At 41.3% G+C, this 16155-nt stretch overlaps 1 protein-coding gene across 5 annotated transcripts in view; it reads left to right on the top strand.

Annotated features, from left to right (window-relative positions):
- Positions 1-15343, top strand: part of ACOT11 (acyl-CoA thioesterase 11) — a 64601-nt gene extending 49258 nt beyond the window's left edge. For all 5 annotated transcript variants that reach the window (XM_077453271.1, XM_077453268.1, XM_077453269.1 and 2 more), the window contains exons 12-17: positions 1800-1866; positions 5567-5650; positions 8327-8460; positions 8775-8906; positions 11415-11538; positions 14119-15343. In XM_077453271.1, the coding sequence (XP_077309397.1) occupies positions 1800-1866; positions 5567-5650; positions 8327-8460; positions 8775-8906; positions 11415-11538; positions 14119-14280 (703 nt within the window). In that variant the 3' untranslated portion in view covers positions 14281-15343. The remainder of the gene's footprint in view (positions 1-1799; positions 1867-5566; positions 5651-8326; positions 8461-8774; positions 8907-11414; positions 11539-14118) is intronic.
- Positions 15344-16155: the final 812 nt, after the last annotated feature.

Genomic DNA, 16155 nt, shown 5'->3' with positions numbered 1-16155 from the left:
AGATCTCATTAATCAGCATTCCTTTCACTGATATCTGTCCACTGAGTCCCAAGCTGGCAGAGAACATCATGGCCTCCTTAATAATGTCCTTTTGCATTACATAACAGAATATCTTCCTAAATGCTTGTAGCTCCCTCAAATGCCAGGGCCCATATTCGGCTAGCATTCAGTACCCTTCAAAAGCCTCTGTCCCGGGTGATTCTGTCACAAAGATGTCATAGAATTTTTACATATATTTCAATAACAAAACATTTAAGAAATCCTTAATTTTTTGGGGATAGCATACACTTTAAAGTGATTATAAAGCCTAGACATTTTTTGCCTTAATTTATTCTCTGCTCGAAGGTAAAATATGTCCCAGAGTTTGTATCGCCCCCCCCCCCCCCATCCCCCTTTATATTTACCTGAGTCCTTTCTCAATCCGGCGCTCTGCCTGTCTGCAGTGGGTCTCGCCTTTCTCTCTCCTCACAAGGACAGCAGGAAGAGCTGTTATCTCTCGCTGCTGCCAATCAAATCTTGTCCGAGAGGAGGCAGGGCCGAGCGGCTCTGTGTGTGTCAGAAGTCGCACACAGCCAAGCTCAAAATCGAGCCTGCAGGTGTGCCCCCGTAGGGAGTGGCTTCCCATGGTGGCAGATTGAGATAAGGAGGAGCCTGGAGCACCAGCTGGGGACCAGAGAAGTGGAGGTTCAAGGCTGCTCTGTGAAAAACCATTGCACAGAACAGGTAATTATAACATCTTTGTTGTTTTAATTTAAAAAAGTGTACCTTTTACAAATGCTTATATGTGACTGTGCAATTCAAAAGGCAGAAGAGTTAGACATTCAGTAATGTAACATTGCTGATGAGAAAAGCCTCCTCCTCATCTTTACTATTGAAGACTATGAGGACACTTTTGTATAAAGGAGTGTGGCTGTTACTCGGCTCTGCCAGGACAGGACACTGGAATGGAAGGGCAGGGGGCAACATTTCCGTAGAAAGTAAAAAAAAAATTTGAGGCATTTCCCAGTAAAGTCAGTTATAAATTATAACATGTTTGTGTGATTTCAAGCTGGAGTTTAAATTAGAAGCATGGCCAAAACATTTCTGGCCATGCTACTATGGATCACAGAAGTACAATTTGTTCAGCACTCCTGTGACCTGTTTTCAGCCAGTCATTCAGTCATACCAGGCTTGGGAAACATCCCAACGATATGGTCGGTATCCTCCCAGAAGCCTGGACTGGCACCTGGCTCAGCCTCTCAGCAACCCATTGAGAGCCTGAGCCAGCCCCTCCCATCCCCTCCACAGCCCTGCATGCCAATGAGCCCTGGAGGGGAGAGCAGAGAGCCACTGACTGACAGTCATGGCTCTCTGCTCTGAGCGGAGAGGAGAACTGAGTGATCAAAGATCTTTAATCACTCAGTTTTCAATGCAGAGCCGGCAGGAGACAGATGCACCATCCACCTAGGTGAGTATAAATGTTTATTTTTTTTGAATCCAGAACTTCTCCTTTTAAGATAAAAAAAAAATTTGGGTCATGGTCGAGCACTTTTATTAGGTTGATAATGATTAAAGTGCATGTTGCAGTATTGAGATATAGCCATAGAAATGAAGATCTCTCCCAAAAACCTTGCAAAAGACTCTTATGCCCATCCTTTGTAGTGTTAGGACTTTTCTCCTGCAGCTCAAATGGTAGACTGAAGCAAAACAAGTGCAATTGACACCTTCCTAGCCTCTTTTTTTATCATAAGCACTCATAAGCACGGGCCTTTTGTCCAATCCTCTACTCATGCACAATATTTTTTTTTTTCTACCTACAGTAAATATGTTATATCCTGTAAGCAATCAGAGGTGCCCCTGTCTGTTCCATGGGACCCAAGCAATCAAGTAGGTTCACTAGGGAATTGCAATTATTTGTTGTGGAGTGGTGTTCCTCAACCAGATTACATTTGTACACTGCATTGTACCATTTTACACCTACCCTATTGCTTTTGAATGTGTCTTGAGCACCATTTCTTGTGTACCCGTACAGTGCCTTGAAAAAGTATTTATACCCCTTGAAATTTTCCACATTTTGTTACACCCAAAAACATAAATGTATTTTATTGGGATTTTATGTGATAGACCAACACAACGTGATAAATTGTTTACCAAATAAATATGTGAAAAGTGCGGCGTGCATTTGTATTCAGCCCCCCTGAGTCAATACTTTGTCGAACCGCCTTTCACCGCAATTACAGCTACAAGTCTTTTTGGGGATGTCTCTACCAGCTTTGTACATTTAGAGAGTGACATTTTTACCCATTCTTCTTTGTAATATAGCTCAAGCTCCTTCAGATTGGATGGAGAGCGTCTGTGAACAGCAATTTTCAAGTCTTGCCACAGATTCTAGCCTTTCTAACACATGAATATGCTTTTGATCTAAACTATTCCATTGTAGCTCTGGCTGTATGTTTAGGGTCGTTGTCCTGCTGGAAGGTGAACCTCCACCCCAGTCTCAAGTCTTTTGCAGACTCTAACGGGTTTTCTAAGATTGCCCTGTATTTGGCTCCAGCCATCTTTCCATCAACTCTGAAAGCTTCTCTGTCCATGCTGAAGAAAAGCATCCCCACAAGATGGTGTGTTCAGGATGATGTGCAGTGTTAATTTTGCACCATACATAACGTTTTGATTTTAGGTCAAAAAGTACAATTTTGGTCTAATCTGACCGAAGCACCTTCTTCAACATGTTTTCTGTGTCCCCCACATGGCTTCTCGCAAACTGTAAAAGGGACTTTTTATGGCTTTCTTTCAACATTGGCTTTCTTCTTGCCACTCTTCCATAAAGGCCAGATTTGTGGAGAGCACGACTAATGGGTGTCCTGTGGACAGATTCTCTCACCTGAGCTGTGGATCTCTGCAGCTCCTCCAGAGTTACCATGGGCCTCTTGGCTGCTTCTCTGATTAATGCTCTCCTTGCCCGGCTTGACAGTTTAGATGGACGGCCATGTCTTGGTAGGTTTGCAGTTGTGCCATACTCTTTCCATTTTCGGATGCTGGATTGAACAGAGTGCCATGAGATGTTCACTCTCAAAAGAAACCGACCATTAAATTTATAAACTGCTAATTTTTTGTCAGTGGGCAAATATACAAAATCAGCAGGGGATCAAATACTTTTTTTCCCTCACTGTATACTGAGATTAAATTACACACCGGTGGATGCTATTTACTAATTGGGTGACTTCTGAAGGCAATTGGTTCCACTAGATTTTAGTTAGGGGTATCGGAGTAAAGGAGGCTGAATACGAATGCACGCCATACTTTTCAGATATTTATTTGTCAAAAAATTTGAAAACCATGTATAATTTTCCTTCCACATCACAATTATGTGCCACTTTGTGTTGGTCTATTACATAAAATCCCAATTAAAATACATTTATATTTTTGGTTGTAACATGACAAATAGTCGAAAATTTCAAGGGGTATGAATACTTTTTCAAGGTCCTGTATGTGTATAAAAGGTAAGCTTTTGCATGATTGTATGTCTCTAAAATGTAATGTGCCTTTTGTTATTTGCAAGAACTTTAGAGTTTAATTTTAACAATCAAACTGTCAACACCTAGAATTGTTAAAGGAGAAGTCCAGCCTAAGCTCATTTGGCTGGGCTTCTCCAATAAGTCAGAGGAGGGCAATTAGTTTTGCACTCCTATGACTCATTTTCAGCAGAGAGCGGTCTGAAGTCCGCTCTCTGCTGACGTCACACAGATCTGTCCAGGCATCGCGTCATCGCAACGGCAGGTGCTTGAACCTGTCTCAGCTTCCCAGCGAGCCTCTGAAAGCCTGAGATGGCCGCTCCCCGTCCCTCCACACCTCAGCGCTCCCTTGAGTGTTCCACCTAGGTAAGTATAAAAGGGGGGAAAAAAAACTTCTCTTTTTTTAATGAAAATCTGTGATCACAGCATACACTTTCATTTTATAACCTCAGCATTCTAATATAAATACAAACCATAGTTGTTTGCAATAGTCTGATAGAAGCTGCATGCCTGCTGGTCATCTTCCCACAATTTCCTGGATTCCCTGCATAAATTGCAGCTACTCCGCTACTGTTTACTTTCAGTTTCTAAGGACTACATATCCCATGGTACCTTGCCTACAAGCAGAGGTTCCTGTACTAACTCCGCCTCCTGAAACTTCTCTACTCAGCACCTCTGTAGACCAGATGGCAGGCTGTGTGAATTCTGTGACACAGCAGCGCCTACTCACAGGGCATAGTGCCTACGTGTCACAGTTTTCACATAAAAAGGAAGTAAATATGCAGGAATGTTCACAAGTATGTTTACGAACTCCAAGATCATTTTCAGGCCCATACACACGATCTGACTTTTTGACAACAAACATGCAAATTAGCTGTATTAAGGCACCATCCGACCGCGTGTACGATCCATCGGACAAACTTTTTCGGTTTTCATCAGACTTTTGTTGGCTGTGCAAACAGACACTTGGAGCAAAGTCCGATCGTGTGCACAGAAAACCATAGGACTTTTGTACAAAGTACAAACACGCATGCTCAGAACAACATGCAACATACAAAAGATCAGACAACAATACAGAAGTTGACCAAAGGTGGCGGTAAAGAGCAGAAAAACCACGTGGTTTGGTGAAAGTTGGCTGAAAAATTCCTTCAGTGTGTATGCAATACAAGTTCACGGCCGATGCCCTTTGTACAAAAATCCACGGGAAAGTTTCTACAAAGTCCGATCGTGTGTATGAGGCTTTAGATTAATAGGAGTAGGCTGGAAAGAATTGAAATCGAATGTGAAAATAAATATGATTTTACATTTTTACCACAGATACACTTTAGCAATCAAACCTCTTAGCACTTACAGTTGGTATTGTGTTTTTTTGTATCATTGTAGCATATTAAAAATATACATTTTCAATTGCAGTCCTAGACTGCAAGCAGCATTGTAATTATAACAACGCTAAAATATCATCTTTAGTTTAGATGGCTAAATTTTTTTTTTCTTCATTTCTTCTTTTATTGCTGGGTTATATGAGTTAAAAGAAGTATGGATTTAGAAAAAAAAAAAAAAAACATTTATAATCACCTAGGTGGATGCAGCATCAATCCAATGCTGCATCTTTCCCCGCCGTGACTGTCCTCATGGCTGTCAGTCAGTGGCGCTCTGCTCTGCCCCTCCAGCTCTCACTGGAGCGCTGGGCTGTGGAGGGGGCTGGTGGGGCATCTGGGAGGATCCCGACCATATGCTTGCTCTCTGCTCTGCCCCTCCAGCTCTCACTGAATCGCTGAGCCAGGTGCCTGTTTAGGCATCTGGGTGGATCCCGACTATATGGTCAGGATCTTTCCAGAGCCTGGTCTGGCTGAGCAATTGACTTTAGCCTGCTGTCGGCTGAAAATGGGGCACAGGAGTGCTGAACGAACTTTGGCTATATTTCCCCTTTAACTAATTTTAAGGTCTGATATGGTAATTGTGATTTAATTGCAATTCATCAAAGTCATTAACTTCTCAAATAGTCTCTGAAGGCTTTGTTTTCCTAAATGGTAATAATTTGACTTGATTTTAATGACTTTTTCTTAAATCTTCAGGTTTACCTTAGTTACAACAATGTTTCCGCTCTGAAAATGTTGGTGTCTAAAACTGACTGGGTCCTAGCTGCAGAAATAAATAAGGTACTTGAGGCTACTTTGTGCTCAATTATTCTTTTCTACTTAAGCCTAGTACACACACACACACACACACACACACACACACACACACACACACACACACGATCAGAAAATCTGATGAAAAATACCACTTTCCAAGTGATTGTATAATAATCTGATCGTTGGTACACAGTTTTCGAGAGTCCATCACAACAGTTCATGCAAAATTATCTGAAGGGCCAAGAGCGAACATTTTTTGTGTACGATATCAGATTGTACGATTTTGTTTCATTTAATCAGTACAATTTTCACCCGAAAATACAATGTTACATCACGTACAAATTTTTTGTCTGTCGAACGAGAATTTTCATAACTATGGTAGCCTGCAATAAAAAAAAACGGACGCTCATTGGTCCAATAATCCCATCGTGTGTAACAACAGGGTTTAGTCTTATTTATTGCTGCTTTTCTTGTTTTTTCTTTTTTTCTTTTTTTCTTTTTTTTGGGCAAATCCTCCAAAATTCACTTCCCTTTTTTTTCATAATAAAATATTTTATTGAAAAGAAAGAAAACTAAACGTACAAAGTTTTACACAGACACATAGAAACCAACCTCATGATAATAGCTTTACAGTAAGTGAAACATATTGAAGTTAGTATCAGCAGGCCAACACAAAAATGTCTGTGGAGTTCAGCCCCAAATGGCCCAACAAGCAACATTATCATTCTTATGCAAAAAAACAAGCAAACAAAAACAGCACATGCACATTCGGTACAGTAAAACCTTGGTTTGAGAGCGTTTTGCAAGACCAGCAAAATTTTTAAATACATTTTGTCTTGATATACAAGCAATGAGTTTGATATACAAGTAGCGTCATATCACAACTGAGTATAAAAGAGAAGAGAGAACCCTCTAAGTGTAGCAATATGGTTACTTTTAATGAAGGTACAACATTTAGCAACTCACATGGTTGAAGATTAAAAGAAGCACATCTAAGTATGCAGGCATCCGGGGTAATGCTGTCCACATAAACCATCCTCCTCACTGCCATCAACATCATCCTTTCCACTCTGCACTCCACGAGCGGTTCAAGCCTCACTTTCAGATTGCTCTACTGTAGGGTAGTGTTCCCATTCACAATTGCAGACTGACAGCAATGAGAGCCGGCGGTGCGGGGGTTGGTCTATGTGGAAAACTTTACCCCGGTTGCCTGAATACTTAGATGTGCCTCTTTTAATCATCAACCATGTGAGTTGCTAAATGTTGTACCTTCATTAAATGTAACCATATTACTACACTTAGAGGCACCTCTTTCCTCTTTTATACTCAGCTGTGACATGACGCTACTTGTATATTTTATACTCTGTAGCTCCTGCTGGATTTCCTCTTGTGGAGGCTTCCATTTTTGGATGGACATTTAATGGTTACACAACCTGGTCACATTGCTATAATCTTTTTAAATGGACTCTAAACTGAAGCACTTATGAATAAATGGTTGTGGAACGAATCATCTGAGTTTCCATTATTTCTTATGGGGAAATTTGCTTTGATATACAAGTGCTTTGGATTACAGGCATGTTTCTGGAACGAATTATGCTCGCAATCCAAGGTTTTACTGTATGCACTTTAATCTGAAGGGCTCAGGTGGATTGGCCTAACACCTACTGTGGAACAATATCTATATATCTCCCTATAATCCTCATCACCAAACCCACCCTTGACAATTCAGTTCATTTTTAAGAATGGGAAGGTCTAAAACTCATCAACTGTAACCTGTAATTGCTGACTTGTCTTCGAAGTTGCAAACTCCAGCGCTGTTCATCCTCGCTTCGCCGTGTATTATGTCATTCGCTTCTGACAAGTGTGCAGGTCAAGCATATTGATGTCACTGGCTAAACACTTGTTCCAAGTAGTGAAGTAAGGATGAATAGGAAAGCCCTCGAGATAAGTTAGTAATTGCAACTCCCATATTTTTTTTCTTAGCAGGCTCTCTGTAATTCTATACATCTTTACATTATTCTAGAGATGAATAGCTCAGAAAATAGTTTTTTGTGCTTTTATCTAAGGTAAGCATTGGCAGGTTATTGTAAACTAAAAATAAATCCTACACACTGTGCCACTTTGCGTTGACGCTTTGTTATCTGACACACCTGCCGTGAGCAATCGAACAGCTTGAAAACTGCAGGAATCCAGCAGCAGATCCCCAACATTTAGTTCAGGACATTAAAGTGTATAAGCCAAAATTAATTTTCAATTTGGATGGAGCAAAAAATGGTTAAAATTTTTTGTGCCATCCATATCCTATTGGGTAGATGTGCCTATACTTCCAACCCTGTGATGCAACAGGACGTGAGAGGAAATCTTAAGTGAAGGAATTTCCTTCACAGTTGTCTTCAGTTGTCCTCAATGGAGGATTCCCCATCTAATTTCTATTCCTGTTCTTGATGGTAACTCAAACTTTTTGGATTTGCATCACTCTCTAAAATGGTCACCAGCACAAATAAAGAGGGTAAATCTCCCTAACAGGGTCACAAACAAACTTGATAGGGGTTCTAATCCTTCCTCCTTTTTGCTTTAGATTCAATTTAATCATATTGTGAAAGGTTTGGAGAATTCAACACAAGAAATGATTTGTGTGCTTGTGTGTGTGTGTGTGTGTGTTTTTTTTTTTTTGATTTATTATTTTTTTTTTTTTATCAGGTTCAGCTGTACACCCTGGAAGAGGACACATTTCTGTCCTTCAAGTTGGATATAATGGTGACTGTCCATGCCAAACAAACCTTCAACCTGCTTTCTGACCTGTGCCGCAGGAAACAGTGGGACCCCTTCTATAAGTGAGCATGGAGAGATCAGATAAGCCAGTGTCTGCTATTTTTTCCTGCATTATAACTATCATGTAGCCTATCCCACACCCACCTAACTGTCCCCGAGCCACCCCCATCAAATCATTCTCTGCAGCTATTTCCTTTTGTACCACCACCCCCTCCCTTTAGAATTTAAGCTTTACGAGCAGGGCCCTCCTGTACCTTTTGTATTGTACTGTAATTGTGTTGTTCCCCCCTATACATTGTAAAGCGCTGCGTAAACTGTTGGTATGAGGCTATATAAATTAATAATAATAATAATAATAATAATGTATTCTCTACAGAGAGTGCCAGCTGGTGCAGCAAGTGAATGAGGATGACGCTATTTATCATGTAATCAGTACAGTACCCAGTGCAGAAGGGAAGCCACAAGATTACATCCTCCTGGCCTCACGGCGGCTGCCCTGTACTACTGGGTGAGTGACGGCGCACTTGTCTAAAAGTGACATCTATCATTGTGTGTACCATGCTGGGTGTTTGTATGTGTGATGCATGCTGACCTTATGGCCAAAAGTTTGTCGAAACCCGCCCATCCCATGTATATCAGCTTGTTGGACACCCCATGCTAAAACTATGGGCATATTTGGAGTTCTGCCAATTCTTTACCTTTATAACAGCCTCCACTCTTCTGAGAAGGCCCATTCAGCCAAAAGAGAATTTGTACAGTCAGGTACTAATTCTGAACAGGAAAATCTGGCTCTATTAGCATTCCAATCCACCCAAGTGGTGTTTAATAGGATTGAGGTCAGGGCTCTGTGTAGGCCACTTACAGCATTTGTAAAGACAGAAGTTTTTTTATCTTAATGCATTACCCACTTAAGCCCCAGACCATTTTGCAGGCCAAAGACCAGAGCACTTTTTGCGATGCGGCACTGCGTCGCTTTAACTGACAATTGCGCGGTTGTGCGACGTGACTCCCAAACAAAATTGATGTCCTTTTTTTTTCCCCACAAATGGAGCTTTCTTTTGGTGGTATTTTATCACCTCTGCGGACTTTATTTTTTGCGCTATAAACAAAGCGCGACAATTTTGAAAAAAAAATGCATTATTTTTAAAATTTTGCTATAATATCCCCCAAAAATATATATCAAAATATATTTTTTCCTCAGTTTAGGCTGATACATATTCTTCTACATATTTTTGGTAAAAAAAATCGCAATAGGCGATTATTGCACAAAGGTTATAGCGTTTACAAAATGGGGGTTTTATGGTGTGTGTGTGTGTGTGTGTGTATGTATATGTGTGTGTGTATATATATATATATATATATATATATATATATATATATATATATATATATATATATATATATATATATATATATATATATATATAAAATTTTTATTTTATTTTTTACTAGTAATGGCGGACACATCAGACATTTTTGACACATTTTTGGGACCATTGTTATTTATACAGCAATCAGTGCTATACAAATGCACTGATTCCTGTGTAAATGACACTGTCAGTGAAGGGGTTAACCACTAGGTGACAGTGTAGGGGTTAAATGTGTCCCAGGGGCATGTTTCTAACTGTGGGGGACGTGGCTGTGTGTGACACGTCTCTGATCTCTGCTCCAAACACAGGGAGCAGAGATCAGTGACACTGTCACTAAGCAGAACGGGGAGATGCTTGTTTACATTAGCATTTCCCCATTCTTCTTCCCCGTGAGACGATTGCGGGTAACCCCGCAATGATCAAGTCCGTGGGACCTGCGATCGGACTCACGGAGGTCCTGACCGGGCGCACACGATGGCACGCCGGCAAATTTTAAGGGACGTACCTGTACACCCATTTGCCTGTCCATGCCATTCTGCCAACATACATCAGCACGCGCTGGTCGGCAACTGGTTAAGATAAAAAGCCTTCTGTGTGGAGCAGCCTCCCCAGCACCCCCTAATACTTACCTGAGCCTATCTCGATCCAGCGATGTTGCATGAGAGACTCGGCTGTCTAGGACTCTCCCTCATTGGCTGAGACAGCAGTGAAGCGCCATTGGCTCCCGTTGCTGTCAATCAAAGTCAGTGAGCCAATAAGGAGAGACAGGGCGGGGTTGGTTCACGGCTCTCTGTGTCTGAATGGACACACGCCACTGGGCTCAGGTGCCCCCATAGCAACGGCAGGGAGGGGCCAGGAGCGCCAAAGAGGGGCCCGAGAAGAGGATATTTGGGGCTGCTCTGTGCAAACCCACTACACAGAGCAAGTAAGTATAACATGTTTGTTTTTGTTAGTTTTTTTTTTGTTAAAAAAAACAGAGACTTTTAGTATCACTTTAAAGTAACATTAAACCTTTGAGTTTTTTTCCCTTAAAATAATAAACATGTTATACTTGCTGCTCTGTACAATGGTGTTGCACAGAGCCGCCCCAATCCTTCTATTCTGGGGTTTCCCATCAGCTCTCCTGGTGCCCCCATAGGAAGCCGCTGCCAATGGAGACACTTGCTCGCTCCCAGGCCTCCTTGTCTGTGTCCATTGGCACAGGGCATCTCGGCCCGCTTGCTCGTCCTAGAATTTCATTAACAGCAGCGGGAACCAATGGCACCAGCTGCTATCCATCTGTGAAGTGAGGCGGGACAGAGCAGGAAGAGCCTCAGGTCAGTATAAAGATCAACAAAAAAGCAAAAAGATCAACATTTTTAAGTAATTTAGCGATTTTGTGTTGGGCCGCATTCATAGCCATCTTGGGCCGCAGGTTGGACGCCCCTTGTTCTACAGTGTCTTTGTATGTTGTAGCATTAACAATATCCTTCACTCCTTTAACTGGATCGAGTATAGGAAATCTGAGAGATAGAAATCGTGATTGCTTATTTGTGGTTGTGGTTTGGTTATTCGGCAGTAGATTTTATTTATTTCTGGTGTTCTAATGTAACAAATTTGTGCAACAATTATACAGTAAATAAGAATAAACAATACTTTCTTTACAGGGACCCGTATGTTGTGGCCTTTCGATCTGTTTCTCTCCCTACACATCCACCCATTAATGAATACTCCCGGGGTGAGAGCCTTTGCTCTGGATTCTGTATATGGTCACAAGGAGACAAGACAAAGGTATAGTCTTCAGGATATCACATGTTAACATCTTATGCCGCGTACACACGACCGGACTTTTCGAGGGATTAGGTCCGACCGTCTTTCCAATGGACTTTCGGCGGAGTTCCGACGGACTTTCCGAATGAACGGACTTGGCCACACACAATCACACCAAAGTCCGACGGATTCGAACGTGATGATGTACGACTGGACTAGAATAAGGAAGTTCATAGCCAGAAGCTAATAGCTGCCCTAGCGTCGGTTTTTGTCTGTCGGACTAGCATATACACAAACTAATTTCTCGGCCTGGCGGAGTTCCGGTGGAAAAATGTAAAACCTGTTCTATTTCTAAAGTCCGCCGGATTTTTGGCAAGCAAAGGTCCGATGGAGCCCAAACACGATCGAATTGTCCGAAGGACTCGTTCCGTTGGACCTTTGCTGTCCAAAAGTCCGATCGTGTGTACGCGGCATTAGAGATAGCTGGCATTATCATGTATGGTGCCATATTATAAAACAGGCAAGTTCTGTAATGGGCAGGGTTGCAGAGGTTGTGGCTGTGCACAGCCATTGCTTCTGGAACTGTCCTTCATGCATCAAATATTTGTGATGCAATTACAAATAGATGATGTGATATCACTTTATATGTAGTTTCTTTTGTTGCATTTAAGGTTAGTGTCTTTACTGTACATTGTTTACTGCCTTATAGGAAACGTGTCTATTGCATGGGAGGAGTGTTTTAGATTGAAGGTGTAGGGAATAAGGGCATTGTTGGGCAGTTGGTATTTGAGGGAAGGAGAGTTATTATACGGCTTGGGAAGTTATGGGGAACAGATATGGGGAACATTGCTTCTGTTACTATGATGTGATTGCTGAATAAAGCTTTGGACCAGGGGTCTCCAAACTTTGTAAACAAAGGGCCAGTTTACTGTACTTTAGATTTAAAGAGGGCTGGACTGTGGCCATTGGGAGTACAAATTGTCCTGGAGACAATGGGCGTAAACAATGCATCTTTGCCATTAGAGGGAGGAAATAGTGCCCCATCATTGGTGTCAGTGGGAGGAATAGTGTCCCATCATCTCTGTAAGTGGGAGGAATAGTGCCTTGTTGTTGATGTTAGTAACAGGAATTACACCCCATCGTTGGTGTCAGTGGGAGGAATACCGTTTTGCATCAGTGGGAGGAAAAGTGCCCCAAGGCATGGATAAAGGCAAGCAAAGAGCTGCAGTTTGGAGACCACTGCTTTAGAACTATTCTGGTGATCCTTGGTGTGCAGGTGACATATTTTCCATTATGGGGAAAAAGGACCCTTTATTCTCTGCCTCAATATAGGAAATAGAAGCGGTGGAAAGTGGAGGTTTAGTTAGATTGGAAACTGACATTTAAATCAAACATCTCGTTATGCCTTCGATATATGCTACCTGAAGGAAAAACAGATCTTGGATCTCTTTTTGCGCTACATACAAAATACCTGAATAAAGAACAGATTTTGATACCACGGCAACCAAATTCCTCAATTTTACTTCTGGCATTGTATGGGAGAGTGAAAGGAATGATTAGTTTCTTTTATGCTTCAGACATTGTTTTGTTAGAAGTAGAACTAAAGGCAAAACATTATTTTCATTCTGGATAGATCACGAGAAGGTTATAACCCCTGTCCATTTTTTGCCATCCACAGTATGTTCCATTGTGGAGATTGCCCTTCACTTCCAGTTCTATAGCCAAAACAGGAAGTGAGAGGAAATCCATGCAAAGTGAGGGAAATCCCTGGTCACCAGAAATGGTGCCCTGTTGGAAGATTTCCCCTCTATTCCTTTTCTGGCGACAACCCAAACTTTGGGATTTTTCTTTCATTTTAACTTTCTGTGACGAATAGAGAGGTTGAATCTCCTTTAAAGGGGTCACAAACATCAGAAAAAATCTGGCAGGTGTTAAAACTCCCTCCATCCTACATGTTTTGCATTTAGTTATATTTTAAATGGAGGTCAGCCAAAAATTTTTTTTTTTACTTTTTGAATAGAGTGGAGAAGAATTGGAATCCCTTGCTGATGTTTAATGCTATCCAGTGCTCTGTTGGAGAGATTTGGTAGAGAGGTCCTGCCAATGATGGATTCAACAGACAGAAAGTAAATAAAAATCTGCAACGGGGACACAGACCGCAATAAAAATCTGAAAGGGGTTGTAGTCATCCCCTACTCTGCTAGAGTGTGTGTTAATGTTACTGTTTGAGTGTTCCCCTCGCTTGTTACCTGGCCAAACATTGTCAACTGGACAGGAAGTGAAGGTAACTCTCTCTTACAAAGCCCTGCATGGCTCTACAAACCTGTCAGAGGTCCTAATCATACCCTACTCTATATAAAAGGAAAAAAGTTTTTGGCTTGACATACCCTTTAAAGTTTTATACATGAGATCCAATACCAGAGCCAGAGCACATAAACGTTTGAAACGGTTCTTCACTGATGAGGACATTCTGGAATAAGTGAGAATATAATTGGGCTATCAGCCATAGTTTTTAGTATCTCCTAAACCCGCTATCTCAGAATTTATTGTATAATACATTGACCATGATAAATAATACTCTTTATGTAATTCACTCAACAGGTGTCTTACTATAACCAGTTTACACCCGGCCTCGTCTCACAAGTAACAACCAACATTGCTGGACTGTCCTCTGATTTTGCCAGAACGTACCAAGCCTGCGAGAGGTTTCTGGTTGAGAACACGAAGGACTCTGCAGGAGATGTCAACACACCAGAACCATAGGAACCAGATTTTATATTACTGTAACTGTACAGAAATATATATAAACTTTATAAAGTACTGACAACTTCCATCTCGTTACCTTGATGGAATATGGGAAGGGTAGTTGATGGAGAACATAATTGTGTCACCTTTTTTGCAGGAGCATGTAGATGACGTGAATGTATAGTATGCAAAGCACTGCGTAAATTGTCAGAGCTATATAAATACATGTAGTAATAATATAGTCGCTTGGTGATTAAAATATATATAAATCCAGTCACTAAGATCTCTTTAACTTTAACGTGTTTATGACTTTTCAAAGTAATTTTCAATGTTTTAAATTTTAATCTTAAATTAAAATAATTCCTGGTAATCCTGCCATGAAGATCAGTGTTCAGACACTTCCTGTTACAGGTTGAAAGCGCTCTGTTCAAGTCTTCTGAAGGCTACTACAGGTAACCATGCTAACGTACATTACACAAGCATGGGGTCCATCCTCCTGAGAACTGACGTACAGCCTATCTGTGCAGAAAGGAAGAGCCTGCCAAAGAACAGCAGCAGTGAGATGCAACAAGGAATAGAAAAAATTATAAAAACTTGGCAATGGTTTCTGATACGCAGTGCTTTAGCATTCTGAATGCCATTCAGTCAGGGTTTACATCTACTTAATTCATAAAGAATAGCTATTGATTGCTACACAGAGCATGAATGGCTCCCTATAAGTAACACACAGTAGTTCTTTGATCAGTTATGATCTAATTTGTAACATTTTTATGATTATTCACTACTATATACTACTTCTGTAACTCAAACCATAGGGAGCCATTTGTTCCATGTGTAGTGATCGATTGCTGCTTTTAGCAGTGATCGCCGGCTCCTATGTGCTCCTGCATTATTTGATAATAAAGATTTGGTCTTTATTCTTGAAACTCTAATATCTTTTGCACAGACGGCACTTTCTTTTGGTACGAGTGGAAGGGCTTTAATGTTAGTGTGCTTTTGCATGAGATACAGATATTGTCAGTGTGTACAGTGTAAATTGTTTAATACAGAACAATATTAAACTCATTCTGTAACCATCTAACCGTTTTGCTTTTGTATTATTCATTTGCCTGCAATACACTCAAAACAAAATGCAGCAAGACTTTAACCATGAATTGTGGGTAGAAAACCTTTTTATTAAAATATATTCCTTAAAGCGGAACGAAAGTCATTTTTCATCTTTCCATCTACTAAATCTTCTGTCCTTGTTGCTTTAAAGTGATTGTAAAGATTTGATTATTAAAAAAAAAAAAATAACAAACATGTTATACTTACCTCCACTGTACAGCTCATTATGCACAGAGTCGCCCCAAACACCATCTTCTGGGGTCCCTCAGCAGCCCTCGCGGCTCCTCCCACATCAGATAACCTCCTAGGAGAAGCGTTTTCCCAGGGGTTACCTTGCGGGCGCGCTCCCAAGTCCATCATTTGGCGTCCATAGCTGCCGAATGTATAACTCGGCCCCACCCTCCGGTGCCCACGTCATTGGATTTGATTGACAGCAGCAGGAGCCAATGGCTGTGCTTCTATCAATCTATCCAATCAAGAGCCAGGAACCCCGGGAAAGAGGGAAGGCGCATCCCCAGTGGGTGAATTCCAGACCTCAGGTAAGTAAAATCGTGGGGCCGTCACTGCCAGGTGTTTTTTAGGATGCCTTCAGGTGAAAAAACACAAGGGTTTACAACCCCTTTAACTTTGGATAGTAAATTTTTTTTTTTTTCTGCCAGTAATTACAAAGCCCACGTCCTATTTCTTGTCTGGTAAAAAGCCTAGGCTTATGACATCATGCACAGCTCTCTCTCTCACTCTCGTGAGAGTTTGCCAGGAAGGGAGAGGGGAGGAGTCATAAGAGGG

The sequence above is a fragment of the Lithobates pipiens genome, unplaced genomic scaffold, assembly GCF_037356315.1.
Source record: "Lithobates pipiens isolate NorthernLeopardFrog02 unplaced genomic scaffold, aLitPip1_a1.2 Scaffold_23, whole genome shotgun sequence".
NCBI classification, from domain to species: domain Eukaryota; kingdom Metazoa; phylum Chordata; class Amphibia; order Anura; family Ranidae; genus Lithobates; species Lithobates pipiens.
Note: the sequence above shows the minus strand (reverse complement) of the source record. Positions and strands in the feature narration are given on the sequence as shown.